We start from the raw sequence: 14,834 nt of genomic DNA, 5'->3' as shown, positions 1-14,834 counted from the left end.
GTCTGATGAGGAAACAGAGTTGTGGCTTAGAAAATGGAATATGACCAAGGCTGGAATGGACTGATGGGGAAATGAAAGTAGCACATGGGGGTAATTCAAGCAATCCAGGTCTCTGCAGTGATTCTTGAAGCACCCTGAAAGTGTGGGCTATCTGATGAGCTGGGACTGTGCCAGGTGAAGAGAAGTCATGTGGGAGATAACAAAATGAGGAGAGGAAGGCAGACAGCAGGAGAGCTGCCTCTGCACCAGGCAGCCTGCACTGCTGAGATTTCCTTGCTCATGAGGTGCTTGAAGCATCTTTATCTGATCACTGGTAGGTCTCCAGGCAAGAGTTATGAGAGCCCGTCAGGGACACAATCCTTCTGTCCTCCAGGGCTGGGCTTCCAGAGCCCTCTCATTTGAGAAGCCCTGCAAATGAGATTTCCCTCATAGTGAATGCCTGGCAGTGTGAAATGCCATTCAATCTCCCTCCAGAGAATAATTAATGTCATAATGGTTTAAAATAATTGCACTGTGAGTAATAGGCAGAAATGAACCTAGACTACTTTTTTTTTTTTTTTTTTTTTGGATTTGCAAGTGTGATAGCATGGAGACCTTCCAGGTGTGTAGTATGTGGCTTGGAAAATGCTGCTGGAGGATTAGGCAAGTGAAAGACCTGGAGTCCCCAGTTGGTATCTCAAGTCACATCTGATGCTTAGATTTCAAACCACAGGAGGGGGTGGGGGAAACTTTCCTTTAAGAACTTTTTCTCCAAAAAAAAAACCCAAAGCAAAATGCACCAAACAAAACTCTGGGTGGGACAAAGGGGGAGATATTTATAACCCTGAGGATCAAGAAATCATAAGACATCTGTTCTATTTACTGCATTTAAATTTGTATTGTTATACAAACTCCACCTCTAGCTGTGCAGCTTCTGGAGGGACAAGTTGGTACGGAGTGATCTTGAAAAGATGAGAGAGATTCCTGGAGGAGAGATTTACATTGCGTATCATCTTATCACCAGTCTGTCCCTCTCGCTTTTTTTTTTTCTCCCTACACAGCAAAAGAGATGATTAAAGAGCCGGGGATTTAATTACAGCCAGGTATGCCTAGGGGGAAAACCCACTTAGTGAAAGGACCTTGCAACAACAAACAGAAAGTTCTCCACTTTCCTCGCTTTGAAGGATTTATATCTGTGGAGGGGGGAGGGTTGGAGGGGGAAAGAAAGTGATTAGGCTGGAGTTTGCAAAACACACCATCCTCTTCCCCCTGCTTGGCAAAGTGCTGCCTTCAGCAGTTTGGTCCTCACCATCAGCCCTCCTTCCAGTCCCACCGCCCTCCTGCTCCTCCACAAGACTGAACTACTCCAGCGATTTCTGGCCTCGCTGTGTCACTAAAGCAGCTCCCTTTTGCCCCAGCATGGGCTTTGCTAAATGGTGTGTCTAAACAAAGTCCACGGGCCTTTTCAGCCTGTGCAGCAAAGGCCTGTGGGCTGTGCTGACCCCCGTGCTCTGCCCCAGCAGGTCCCTCCCAGCCGGGCTCGCCTGGGAACCGCCAGCCGGCACAATTTCAAAGGCGAGATACGGGTCCAGGGCGTGGGAGGCTGCTGCTGATGTGAATCATGCTATCTGTGCTAGGGATGGGGCCCTGCATCTTCTCTGCGAGGCTGTCCCAGCTTATCTGGCCTGCTGCGTCTGCCTTTCCCACCTTCTCACAGCCTCGCGTTTCCACGCTGTCGGCTGAAAGGGAACTGATTTTGTTGCTGGGCTCTGTCAAGCTTTCAATCGGTGCTGATGGAGGAATCTTTAGTAACAGCCCCACGTCCTCTGAGCTCAGCTGAGCATCTGCATAACTCCTCTAAGCTCCACAGGTGGGGTCAGCTTCTTGCAGGTGCCAGTCAGATCAGCAGCGGCTCCGAGCAGCAAGGCTGGTGCTTCAAAAGTCTTCCAAAGACTAGTGCCTGGGACTTTCAAATACAGCCTTTTCCATCCTGCAAGGGGCTCCTGGAATTTGTTAGAGGTTAGCAGTCAAATGGGTAATTGGCCTTTCTGAGCAAATGGGAGCAGCTGTTTTCCCAGAAACCAAATGCAGTGATAGAGGCTAGAGAGTATTTTTCCATGTGATTTGCTGGACTAGTGTAACAAATCCCCAGCTTGCTGTATGCAGAAAATGATGAACAGAGATTTGGCTGTTCTTATGCATTTATTGGGAGACTTATTTGCCTTTAAAGAAGTAGAGGGGGGCGGAAAAAAAGATGAGTTGGTTTTTCCTGTGACATATGTACACAGCCACAGGCAGTGCCTGTTATTTCACTTGCAAACAATTTCCTCTCTCTTTTGTTTATTGATGGCAGAAGGCATTCCAGCCAGGTACACTGGCTCTTCCCCGACTTCAAAGGAGGTCAGGTTACAAAGGCAAGCACCATCCAGGCAAAATGAAATGCAGGAGGGTAAGGCCCATCGAAGTCGATCTCAAGAGGAGTTTATGTGCAAGGAAAAGCCCAGAACACACCAGCAAGGATAAAAATACGAATAAATTCCATTTATCAGCTACTAGAGTTCATCCATGGGAGTGGTAATGGCCAAGTCACCTGGGGTGTCCCCGCTACCTTCTGGTAAACCAGCAGCACATGTCCAAAATCGTACATGAGAGAGTGCACATGAACCACCTTTCACATTCCCAGGGTGCTGCTCATGCCAGCCCAGGAGCTGTGCGCTCAGGGAAAATTGCAGACTGGAAGGAATGGGTTTTCAGGTCTAAATTCAGACTGGAAAATGAGGTCAGACGTACTGGTGACTGGAAATATTATCTTGTATTATCTAGCATCTAAATCAAGGCTCTATGTCCAAAATCAGGATGATGGGCCTTGCCTGCCTGGGACTCATGGCTGGATCAGCAGTGCCTGTGCTGGGGAGGAAGGCAGGCAGCCCAGATAGCCCGTGGGGGGACTGCCATCTGTACAACCTAAGGATTGCTGCCCAGCCCCAAGGGGAAAGCAGGTGACTTGGGCTCATTCTTGCACTTGGAAATAGTCCCCTTGCCAAGCTGGTTCATTCAGCAGTGATGTTTCACCTTGAGCTTTTTATTGCCACAGTCCAAGTGGTGGGAAAGCCCATGGGGAATGCCAGCATTGGCACAAGGACTGTGTCTCTGCTCTGCTGACTCTGAGGACAGCTCATTCTGCACATCTCCAGGTCCTGCCTGCTCAGAGCCTGTCTCTGCTGCAGTGGTTCTTGTTGCCTTCACACAGGGGCTCGTGTGCAGTGATGGCAAAGTTTTTGGGAGTGCCACTCCCATGGCCATCAGACCAGGGATGTTGCTGATGCTATACCCTAATGACTCAAGGAAGGGCAGGGACTGGGCTGTGCCTGCATGGTGTATCCCAATAAAATATGCCATTCAAGTCTGGGCAAATTGGGAAATGTTTCCTTTCCTCCAGTGCCCCAGCAGAGCCGAACTGGGGTTCAGGTGATGCCACCCTTGAGTCAATCGATGCCCTGTGACAAGGCTCAGCCCCCATCCCATGTGACTCAGCACAGCTCCAGCTGTAGGAGGGACTGGGAACTTGCAAAAAGTTAATGACGATTCTCCCTTTTTGGAGCACTCAGCTTAATGGAGCGTCACTCAGTGATTTCCCCACCCAACCCCGGAGTAGGAGCTGCTGGGGCTGGTATCAGCCTCCTCTCATGGCAGGGCTTTTGGCCAGGATGACTCAGGTCACCCTAGATATTGTCCAAGCCTCGTGCCACAGCAGGTCCACCAATGTCCTGGAGGCTGCTTGACAGGTGCCATGACCCAGGAAGGACACGCAGAGCCTGTGCCAGTGGCACGTGGCAGCTGGGCACACATGAGCCAAGCTCTCAAGACCTGGACAAAGGCAGGGGCAATGACAAAAAAGGTGGCAGGAGCCAGAATGTCTTCTTGGTGTGATGTGCCCTCGTGTCAAAAATCCTTTGTGCTCTGAAGCAAAGTGAAGGGTTGAATTTTGATGGTTTTCCATTCAGTTGTATGCTGTTGGAAATACATTAATTTTGTAGCTATTGTTCTTTATGTCAACTTCATTTTCACTCTAGTGCTATTTACTTTTTTTTTTTTTTGGAATGGTTATTATAGATTAACATATCCTTTCTGTTTAATAACTTAATTTCTCATTTATTTTGCGCTCATTTCCTTTCAGTTGATTTTGGGTTTCTGCCTAAGGACTAACACTGAGTGTAGTGTAGTGTCATTCCTGGTACACAGGACCACTGAAGTTTTCTCCACGTTGCACTACCACAGAAATAAAGTGAAACAAAGCATTTTGAACTAGAGCTCTTCTTTCAAGTCATAAGGGTTTTCATTTGGATCAAACAAACTCTTTCAAGGCAGGAAAAACTCAGTAGATTCTTATCAGTCCTTTCCTTGTATTGTAGTCAGTCAGAATGTTTAACCATGATCTTTTCCAGCCTCTCTCCTCTCATGTCCACTTGGGCCAGGATCACCTGAAGTATGTGAGATGCTGAACAGATAAATAAAAGAGGGAATCCTTGCTCTGCAAAGTGCTGGAAAAGTCAAATAATTTCTGGGATTTTAATATTTTGCTCTTCCTTCCCTCCCCCTCCCACCAAGTTTTTGTTTAAAATCTGTGGAACCAGTTCCCCATCCTTTACATCTGCGTGTACTGCTGGGACTGGATATTAGCATCTCCGTCATACTTCTTTCCTGCCTAAAAATTATGAACCACCCAATTTGTATATTTATAGTTAAAAATAATGGCAAGAAAAGGTACAGACATTTTCCTCCTTTGCCTACAAATGTACAGTTTTTTCTTTGAGAGGTCTTGCCAAGAATGAAGACTGTAGTATTAACTGTATTTCACAAGCACATCACAAGTTGTATCTGCAAGCATTTTTAGAAAGTTTCAGTCACTGCTGCTGAGTAGGCAGTGATGGTAAACTCAGGTATGCACTCTGAGTAAAACTTCCAGCTGATGGCATGGATCTCTCTCTAGAAAGCAAAACATTTGAAATAATGGATCACGCCTTCCAGTCATTTACTGTGGCAGTGAGATCCTTTTTTTGTCAAAGAAGCCCTGATGGAAGAACCTGTTTGCTTGAAGAAAGTAGCAATTCTCTTTTGAATTTGTTTAAATTACTATATTATATCAGGCTTAATGGTGCTTATGTGTTTCTTTGCCAGGTTGTCCAGGGTTTGCTGGTTGAGAAACTTGCAAGTCACTGCTCAGAGATGACCCTGCTCAGACTCAGCGTCTTCATCTTTGCCGGCGTGGGCCTAGGCATGGTGAGGCGGGTGGGAAATCACTCATGGTGCCTTTAATAACGTCACAAGCAGTGACACAAGGTCTGTGAGACCTGGCTGTGAGCTCTGCCCCTGGAAATGCCACCTCTGGCTCTCTTGGGTGGTCTTCAGGGCAGGGAAAACCAGCTCTCCTGGGCCTCTGCGCAAACAGAGCCGCGCTCAACGTCAGCATTGCGCCAAGCCGTGATAAAGGGTGTGAGTAATAGCTCTGGGGATTAAAAAATATATTATAAATCTTGCACAGAAACTCGCTAAGTCCCTCCTGAGTCACCAGATTGGCACAGAAATCCTGGCCTGGTCTTGTCAGCAACTGCATTTCCTGGACTACCCAGAAAGTAAATGAAGATTACGGTGGGGAAAAATCATTACAGTTGTATATTGCAGTGAGATAGCAGAGGTTGTGCACTCTCCTTTTGGGGCTTTATTTTTGTCTAATCAACATGAGAGTATTTGGGGAAGGAGGCAGCAAGGCAGTAATTTTGTTCCTCCGTTTTGGGATAAGTGATGTTAGCTGTTGCTGGTTGTGTCTGCATGGGCGATGGTTGATGCCAATCTCAAACAGTAATTGGAAAACTGAGTGGATGTAGCTGTGCTGGGAACTGTGTTTGCTCAGATAAGCCACATTCAGGGCACTGATAGCTCTGCCCAGGCCATGGGGATGGAGAAAAGGTGCTTGCAGTTCCTGTCAGTGCAGTGGACCCAAAGGACAATTGAGCTGCATCAGCCTTTCAACATTCCCTGCAGGATTTGGCCTTGAGCCTTGCTGCCAGGACACTGGCGGTGCTCCCACTGCTGCAGGTAGGATGAGTGCCATTCCCACAACCATACCACAGCTGTGGGGAGGTCAGGGCCAAGTCCTGGAGGGTGTTGAGGTTTGTGGCTCCCAGCTACATGGATGAGATGAGGCACCTACACACCTTAGCTAATCTGAGGCTAAATCATGTCTGAGATGAGGCTGCGAAGGGAGGATGGGTGCAGACCAAGGGTTGGCTCTGCAGGTGGAGTGTGGTCCCTCTTCCTGGAGCTTTTGAGGCTCCTGGGGATTCTGTCAGGTGTAGAATGTTTGGGAAGGGTCTCTTCCAATTAGTGTCATGCTCTTTGGGCTGAAATCAATATGCCCCCTTAACATGGGACATCTGCACAGAGCTTTGATGCTCCTGACTATGGGCTGGGAAGGACTTTGAAGGGCTCCCCATTGTTTTTTGGTCATGGGTGGGAGTAATTAGGTGGCACCAAGGTGGACCTGGCCTGTCTGGAGAGATGAGCACCCCCAGCCAGGTGCAGAGCAGGTGCTGCTGGGACTGAATCCCTGTGCTGAAGCCCTCTCCCATGGGAATCAGGCAGAGCAGCAACATGAATTACACGGCTTTTGTGCACTGAGGCGTCACTGACCTCCAGGGACGGCTGGAGTCAGGTGGAGGTAGGGGAGAAAGCCTCGTGGCAGTGGAGAGGCACACAGGGCAGCACAGATGTCCCAGTGCAGGAAGGCTCACATTGGCTGCACAGGGAGGAGAACTAGGAGCCAGGAAGGGAATCATCTTAGAGTTGGTAATTATGCAAGCCCGGAGGGCTGTAGACATCCTAACAGCACGGGCCTGGGGACAAGGGTCAGCAGTGACTTCCCATGAGAGCTATTCATAGGCAAATGCAGCTGTGTTAAAAAGCGCGCTGTCCAAGTGGCTGCCAGGAACACATCCGCTTCTGGGGTGGCTTTCTGTCTCGGTGGAGATGAGGGCTGTCACAGCAGCAGCCCCAAACGCAGAAGTTATTTGGTGAAGCTTTTAATCCTCACAGCTGCTGGTGGAGGAGCGTCCCACCCGCTGTGCCCTTGCAGCATGTGGCCTCCAAACTCAGCAGTTCCCTCCCCGAAGGATGGAAGTGAGGAGAAAGGCGAGCTGTTAATAAAAGGCACTCCAGAACCCATCCTGGTATCACAGGGAGGGGAGGTGGGCCAGAGCGTTTTTGGAAGGCTGGCACAAGCAGCAGCAGACAGACAGTGCTGCAGCTGGGAAGAGGCTGCAGGATGTTCCCAGCAACAGGCAGCTGGAGAAGGGAAGGGGTGGGCTGGGAGTTCGGCAATAACACCTGGATAAGGAGAGGAGGGAAGAATCAGCGTCTGATCTGCAGATGTGAGCTGGGAGAGCGTGGGCAGAGCTGTAGGAGGGCTTGGCAGTTGCAATGGGGAAGTTTTTCCCCTTGTCTGAATGCATGGCTGTACCTCATCCTGCCTGCATTTCCCAGGCATTTGTTTTTCCATTTATCTGCTGAGACTCCCGATTCTGCCTCTTACCTAAAAAATGCTCTCAGATCTGCTCACCTCAAAAAATCTATTCACCACCCAGCAGCTAAGGAGTAGCAAGGACTGGGCTCTGCCTGGCTCGGTTCCCCCTCAGCCCCAGGGAAGTGAGGAGCCATTTCCCCTTGTTTTACAGGAGACACAAGATATGCCTCTGCTCTTTTTTGCTCACTTGCTCCAGCCCATGAGGGAGTCTGTACAAAGCAGGAGAGATTAAAACTAAATTTTTCTATGAGCTCCGCAATGTTGTCCTGCAATGACATTTGCCCTAGCAAGGAATTACTCTTCTTCCTTTTGTTTATGTACCAAATACCTGTTCCTCTGTCTTTGTTCTCTGGTTCCTTAATCAGAAGTGCCTAGATCTTAACCAAAATGTAAGCAAAGAGCCCCTCTGAGAAGAAAAACCTGGCTGTGTGTAACTCTAGAGGGAAACTAGGAATAAACCTCAACATTTCCAAGTCATTAGTGAGCAATGTCTCTGGGCTCCTCCATCTTCTGTAGCCAAGAGGCAGGGACCAGATCTTAGGACAGAGAACTCCAGAGAATGAAACTTCTGGCTAAACCAGTGACAGAAATATTTTCCAGCCACAATAACACACCTTGAGACGTGGGTTAGGGCAGAAGACTTGCAATAAAGGGGGAATTTCCTTTCCATGCCCCAGAGAAAAATCCATTCATTTGACCAGCAGGGCTTGTGAATGAGCTGGGAGCCGCTCCAGCCCTACAGCTTAGGGAGCCTCACCGCTTTTGTTTCAGCATTAAACAGCTGGAGGGATGTCTCCGCTAAGAATATCTGCAATAACAAAATCATTACTCTCCGTAATTATGCTCGCTAATGTGCACTCATGGCCAGAAGACCTATTCCAGATTACTGAATTTGGTGAATTTATTAGCAGGGAAGCAGCAGAACAGGATTAGAAATCCCAAAGGTACGGTGTTACATAATGCACCATGCTCATTTATTTTGACAGGCTCGGTTTAGTTTTAATTATTTATGATAATGAACCAAAAAGCCTTCTCTAGGCTGTTTTGTATAAGTAATGGAAGCTTCCTGAAGTACACCACACACATCTGCTGTTCAACATTTCCTCGGGAGTTGGACAGAAGACAGGGGGAAGGGTGCAGGGACGTCACTAATTCCCAGATGCTAAAAATACCCACAGCAGTGCCGGGGAAACGTGCTGCCAGATTGTAGGGTATCGTTTGCTCTGCATGCTTGGAATAATTCACTGCAGACAAATGGCAGGCTGTGAAAGACCCCACAACGGCCAAAGCCTCACCACCACGTATCATTTGTGGCTCCCACCATTTCCCTAAGTCATGGGTTTGACTCGTGATTTTCCTCCAGGTTGTTTCTTGCCACAAAGTCACCGTTTTGCTCTTTAATGATCTGTGCTGTGTTGTGTCCTGTCCCTTAGGCCCTGATGAGGACGGTGTGGCACTACTGCATCATTGTGGTGCCGATGGTGTTTGCCTTCAACACGCTGGCCACCATCACCGACAGCATGCTCACCAAGGCTGTGTCCTCCTCCAGCACTGGTAAGACTCATCAAAAAGGGTCAGACTGGTATTTTCTCCGCTTTGAGTCTATTGGGCACTTCCCAGCTCCCACCACAGCTACAGAGCGCTGGTGAACCCAGATCTGGCTGGGCACACGATGGCTGTTGGCAGAGCAGATGAACGGGACTGGTGGGGCTAATAGAGGATGGGCTTGAACAACCTTGAGCAAGCATCCCACAACCCAGTCCTGTGCTGCCTGCTGACACCCATAGTGGTGGGCACAGAAAGGGAAGATTTTCTCCAGCTCTCTTTTCCATGAAAAGCCAAGGTATGTTAAAAAAAAAAAAAATAAAAAGAAATGCTGCTCTTCCATTGTGACAGTGTCAGAGAGGGCTGCTTGTTCACATCTTTTAACTTAGGGTATCTTAGGAGGGTATTCTGGATTACTCTTTGCAAACATGCTTTGCCTGATGCAATAATTGCCCCCTTCCTCTGTTTTGGCCTTGTTTCAGGAGAGTTCCTGTATTTCTCTGTGCAAGACAGCAGTGGTAGACACTTAAATCTTTATACCTGGGGCTTTAGTTCTCTTGATGAAGGAAATATGCCTACATTGCTGTCATGGGAGCTTGGATGAATTTGTGCAGGGATAGAGCTGGCTTAACCTGGTTTGATGTCTTTTGCTCAAGCCCTTTCAGGGCTTGCTCCCAGAGCAGGTACTCAAGAGAGTCTCTGCTTTAGCTGGGGTTTTCTGGGATGCAGTCTGCACCCTTCATCTTCCCTAGCAGCTGTCTGAGCAGAGACCTCTGCGCAGACCCTACTAAGAATGGGAGCTGAAGTTTGCACAGCCCATTAGTGAAGTTTATAAAGCACTTTTGAGATGTTTCTGGGTGAAGAGCTTTTCTGAAAATCACTTCAGTAGTTTATTTGTAGAGCTGACCCACTACAACTCCTACAAATGCTGGGAGCCTGTGATTTTCAAGTACAATATTTCCACCTGTAAGGACCATTTATCCCCAGTCTTCACCTCCCTGGGAAAAGTCTCATCCCCTCGGCCCAGCCAGGAAGAAAATTTGCTGCTTCATGACTTGGAGCAATGTTCATGTGAGGGAGAGACAGCAGGGAAGGGCACCAAGCGGCTTTGGGACACACAACGAAGCTGGAATTCATCCAGGCCCTTCTCAAAGGGGTTTTGTGAGGAAAACCAGAGCAGTGCTTAGCTTTTGGAGCCTGGAGGCAAGCTTTGGTCAAAGAGGAAAATGGGTTTAGTTGCCTCACCCTGCTCCCTGCTTGCATATGTTGTTAGGCCAGCCTGTGCCTCGGCAGGATGGATGGTCTCCTCTTGGCAGGGCGGGATTGCAGGGCGGGATGGAGGCAGTCTGCAGAACTGTGCAGATGCTCAGGAGCAGGTTGCAGGTGATCAGAGCATGCCATGGGCTACTGAGGGCTTTCCCCTTCCTGTCCATCCTGGGCTGATGTTATGCCAAGTGCTACTATAAATGCAGAGTTACAGCTGGCTCAAGACTGGGCATACCACAGAGGGACTCTCTGACACAGAGCTTTGTGGCACTGGGGAAAAACCTCATCTCTGCCACTCCTTCCTGGTCTGTACCTTTTAAACTGTGCTTTTTCCTTGCAATATTTCTGGGGGAAGAGGTACTATTGGTCCTGTGCTTGTTTTGGATATACCCGGGCAGAGGCCGGGGCGAAGGCAGGAATGCCTGACACAGCAGAGCCAGCAGGCTGCCTTTCCACAGCAGCTGCAGCAGTGACAGCGTGGGTGTCTCACAGAGAAATGCAGCCATTAAAATGCCTTCCATCCATCCCTGGCCATGGGTGGCACCCCGCAAAGGCTGCTCCACCCATACACCAGCCTAAAGGCTGCTCCTTCCTCTGCGAGCCTGACATTGGCTCTGCAAAGAGGAGTTTTTGGTGGTGCATTAGAAACCCTTACCATAACTGTGGAAATCTGGTTTTATGAAAAAGCTTTCCTGTCACTGAGTTGAAAACCTCAGTACTCACTTGCAACAACTTTTAGCTAATGCAAGGATATCACACAATGAGAATTTGCCCTTGGAAGCATCACTTTTGGGCATTGCTGCTGTCTTTTTCTCATGTTTTTGGTCAGCTTCTGCCTGTACAACAAATGGAGGTTTTTCTTTGGGTCAGGAAAAGGTCTTCTGAGTTTGGGCTGAGCTCAGGTGTCCATCTCATCACAGGGCTGGGATGGATGGGGTGTTGCAGGAGTGTAGCCTGTCCGCCCTTGCTAGACACTGAGTCACCCATCCTTGCATTTTAAATAAGCGTCTCAGAAAGGAGCAGAGGGAGGTGGCCCAGCACCATCCCTTGCACCCATCAGCCTGCTTTAGATCCGATCCAAAGTCACTTCCTTCCGAGGCTGATGCGTTTGGCACTTGCGCTTTGCTTGCTCTCAAAACTCAGGCTTTGCGCAGAAGCAAAGGTAGCAGTTATGATTTAATTAGTTTCCCTTTGATTTTTTTTTTTTTCTCCTTCTCTTCATCTTCAAAGGCAGGAAGAGAAAATTCAGCCCCACACGCACGTGCTGCTCAGCTGGACACATGAGCTGGTGGGAGGGCAGCCCGGAGTCCCGGAGGGGGACTTGCATTCACACAAGCACTCCTTGTCCACCCTGGTCCTTCCCCAAGAATGGAGGTCTTGTTCCTGCACAGATCCCCCCCCATTCCTGAGGGAGGGAGGCAGGAAACCCAGCAGAGCCTCCGTGCGTAACAGGCCCACGTGTCCTGATTTTATTTGTGCATAAATAAAATCTCTCTCCTGAGGAGGAGAGTTTGCAGCCAGGCAGGGCTTGGGGCGTTGAACCCCCCAGCTTTGCCTGAGCTTTGCAGGTTCAAAGGCGGCCGCTGGCGACAGTGACCTAATGGTTAAACCCCATTGCCCCATGGGCGTGTGGCTGATCTGGGCCAGCACCATCATCTGAGCGAGGCAACAGGATGTGAGCTGGAAAGGAGTCGCCCGTCTTGGAGAGCCGCCAGCACCCAGCCCTGAAACCTGCGGGAGCAGAGGAGATCTGGGATGGGAGGGGAGGATAGGCTCCCAGCCGGCACAGGTCATGCCAGGTATGGGAAAAAGGAACGGAAAAAAGAGCAGGGAAGGTGCAGAAGGTGGGACAGCTATGACAAAGAAGGTGAGCATGTGCATTGGCAGAGCTGCGCGAAGCGATGCAGGAAATTTTCTGCTGAGGCGGTGACTTGTCCCAGTTAAAGGTCTTGCCTTAAATGAGATCTATCACACGTGCAGCTTTGCCACAGAGCTACGGCCACGCTGCAGAGCTGAGATTTACAATGTCCCAAAGCCTGAGGTTGTCTGACAAGGGATCTAATTTAAGCCCCTTAAACAGAAATCATCTTTCTCAGCAACATGTTGGAGAAGTGCAGAAGGAGAGCCCTGGCTTTTAAGACGATGGATTTCTGCTCCAGAAAAAAAAAAAAAGGAAAGGGAAAAAAGTGCCTCCTCAATCATAAGAGCCAGTTTGGCAATTGCACGTAGTAATTAGTTTAATTCAAATACCTAGAGGGGAAAAAATAATTGCAAAACCTGCCCAGAGAGTTTGGTGGTTATGGGATGGTTCCCATTGGCAAAGGGTCAAGGCAAGGTCCCACCCATCGCCTTTGTGTTCCCATGCGTGGGAGGAGCGCTCGGCAGCGCTTCCCGGGAGATTTCCCTCTCCACATGGCTACACCCTTGGCTTGGGCTCATTGCACAAGTATTTTAAGCACGCTGATAAAAGCCCAGCAGTCGCTGCCCGGCATTACACGAACACCTGGCTGCCTGTTCTCTCTGGGAGCTGGGGATCATTTCCCCGTGGCTGCCCACGTTAAATATCACACTCCTGCTCCACTTCTTGCATCCAGAACAGCATTGTCCTCATCCTGGCTGTGTGGTGACAGCACCTCAGCATGTGTCTTAGAGGAAAACTGATGCCAGCAGCCCAAATAATCATACTGGTAGTAAAAAAAAAATTGCAAACATCATTTCAGAGCTGGGCACAAGTTTATTAAATACACTGCCAGCTTGCTGTTCCTCCCAGTGTTGGGGGCTAATGATTTGCTGGCTGGCCGGGTATTTTCTGCTCCTCTGAATGTGACAGCTGTCCTGAACAAAGACTGCAGGACAAAGGAGCACACTGGGTGTGTGAGGGACAGCCTTGTGTCCCAGGGGGTGTCCTGGCCATCCGCCTGCACGTGGAAGAAAACCTCGCCTTTGCCAAACTGGAGGTGCTTCCCCATCCGCTGGGTTCCTGTTAAGGATGCAAATGTGAGGGCTGCTGGAGGGGGAACCGGCCCAGCCAGGCGAAGGGCTTGCAGATCTATCCAAATGGAAATATCCCCTCTTTTTGCAAAGGGGGGTGGGGAAATATCTCAGGGGGGTTCTGTCTTTATCTGTGGTTTTATTTATTTATTCTTAAAGACCTAGTTAGGCCTAACCCTCTCACTCCTGCTAGAGAGCTGTTTCTCTGTTTCAGACTAGAGAATAAATGGCAGTAGTAGCTTGGGTGGAGCAGGGCTCACTCAGGTAATTAGAAGGTTGAAAGAATCTGTGTGATTTGCTAGGAAGGCTCAAATGTGACCCTAGAAATTACCTCTCCATCCCTAATCCCGGCAGTAGTTACCAGCCCTGCCAGGTGTGATATTCAGCAGCACCTTGTAGTGCCAAAGGCATCCCTGGACCCTGGTGAGCACCCACTTTGCCTTTTGGGCAGTGCTGTGATTGCCCAGACCACTCAGGGAAGAGCTGAGCTGGCTCGTGATGGAAACTGGTCCCTGTGCCTGCAGCAGTTCCTAACCAGAACAAACCCTAGCTGGACCGCTATAAATTAATGCAGGAAATTATTTGAAGTGATTTGCTACTACTGCAGAGGAGCAGCATCAGGGATGAAGGGGATCTTGTGTCTCTTCTCTGCTTTTCCTTGCCAGGACTTGCTCTCACCCTGTGTGTCTCTGCCATCTCTCCTAGGTGCCATGCTTGGGATTTGCGCCTCAGTGCAGCCCTTGACCCGGACGGTGGGTCCAACCATTGGTGGGGTTTTATATAAACAATTTGGAGTCTCCTCCTTTGGCTATTTACAGCTAATGGTCAATTTAAGTTTGTTTGTTTACCTCTTGAAGAGTAAAATCCCACTGAAGAGATGAAAATCCAATAATACAGTAGCAAGAAAGTAATCCCCTTATTTTTCCCACAAAAATAAATTCTTGAGGGCTTTTTTTTTTGATTCTGTAAGCCTAGAATAAAACAATTTGAACAATCCTTCCATTTTGTCAGCATTTGCATCTAGAGTAAGGGACAGATCAGTTTGCAAACGTCTTGGAGCCATGCTGGAGCAACTGGGGCCATGGGACCTCTGGAGCTATCAGGTTGCTCCCATTAACCCCCTGCTGCAGTGGCTGTTGTGGCAGGAAACAGCCCCCAACCCTCAGCTGTCCTTAGGCAGCATTCCTGCTTGGATTCACTGAAACTGAAGGGGATTAGGAGCCAGTGCCTTTGCTCTGGTTTGACGTTTTATTTCAGCGCCCTGAAATGCCACCAAGAAAAAACAGGGGGTAAAACACATCTGCTTTTGAGCATTGTTTTGCTGCATTAACTGCATCTCCAGCATTTTCAGGTTAGAGGGGGCACTGAGGCCAAAGGCTTTCAAATGCTGTGGCCAGAGGTTTGTTACATCCACAGCTCAGTCATGTGCAACCCTGCCTGTGCAGGAGCTGCCAGCAACAAGCATCGAGGATGC

The 14,834-nt window shown here is 49.0% G+C and overlaps 1 protein-coding gene across 1 annotated transcript in view; it reads left to right on the top strand.

Annotated features, from left to right (window-relative positions):
• SLC67A1 (solute carrier family 67 member 1) overlaps nt 1-14,356 on the top strand; it is a 59,325-nt gene extending 44,969 nt beyond the window's left edge. The window contains exons 9-11 of the mRNA XM_030273916.4: nt 5,158-5,259; nt 8,992-9,112; nt 14,066-14,356. Coding sequence (XP_030129776.4) covers nt 5,158-5,259; nt 8,992-9,112; nt 14,066-14,241 — 399 coding nt within the window. The 3' untranslated portion in view covers nt 14,242-14,356. The remainder of the gene's footprint in view (nt 1-5,157; nt 5,260-8,991; nt 9,113-14,065) is intronic.
• Nucleotides 14,357-14,834: the final 478 nt, after the last annotated feature.

Source organism: Taeniopygia guttata, chromosome 5 (assembly GCF_048771995.1).
Source record: "Taeniopygia guttata chromosome 5, bTaeGut7.mat, whole genome shotgun sequence".
In the NCBI taxonomy this organism is placed as follows: domain Eukaryota; kingdom Metazoa; phylum Chordata; class Aves; order Passeriformes; family Estrildidae; genus Taeniopygia; species Taeniopygia guttata.
This window is presented reverse-complemented; position numbering and strand designations above follow the sequence as displayed.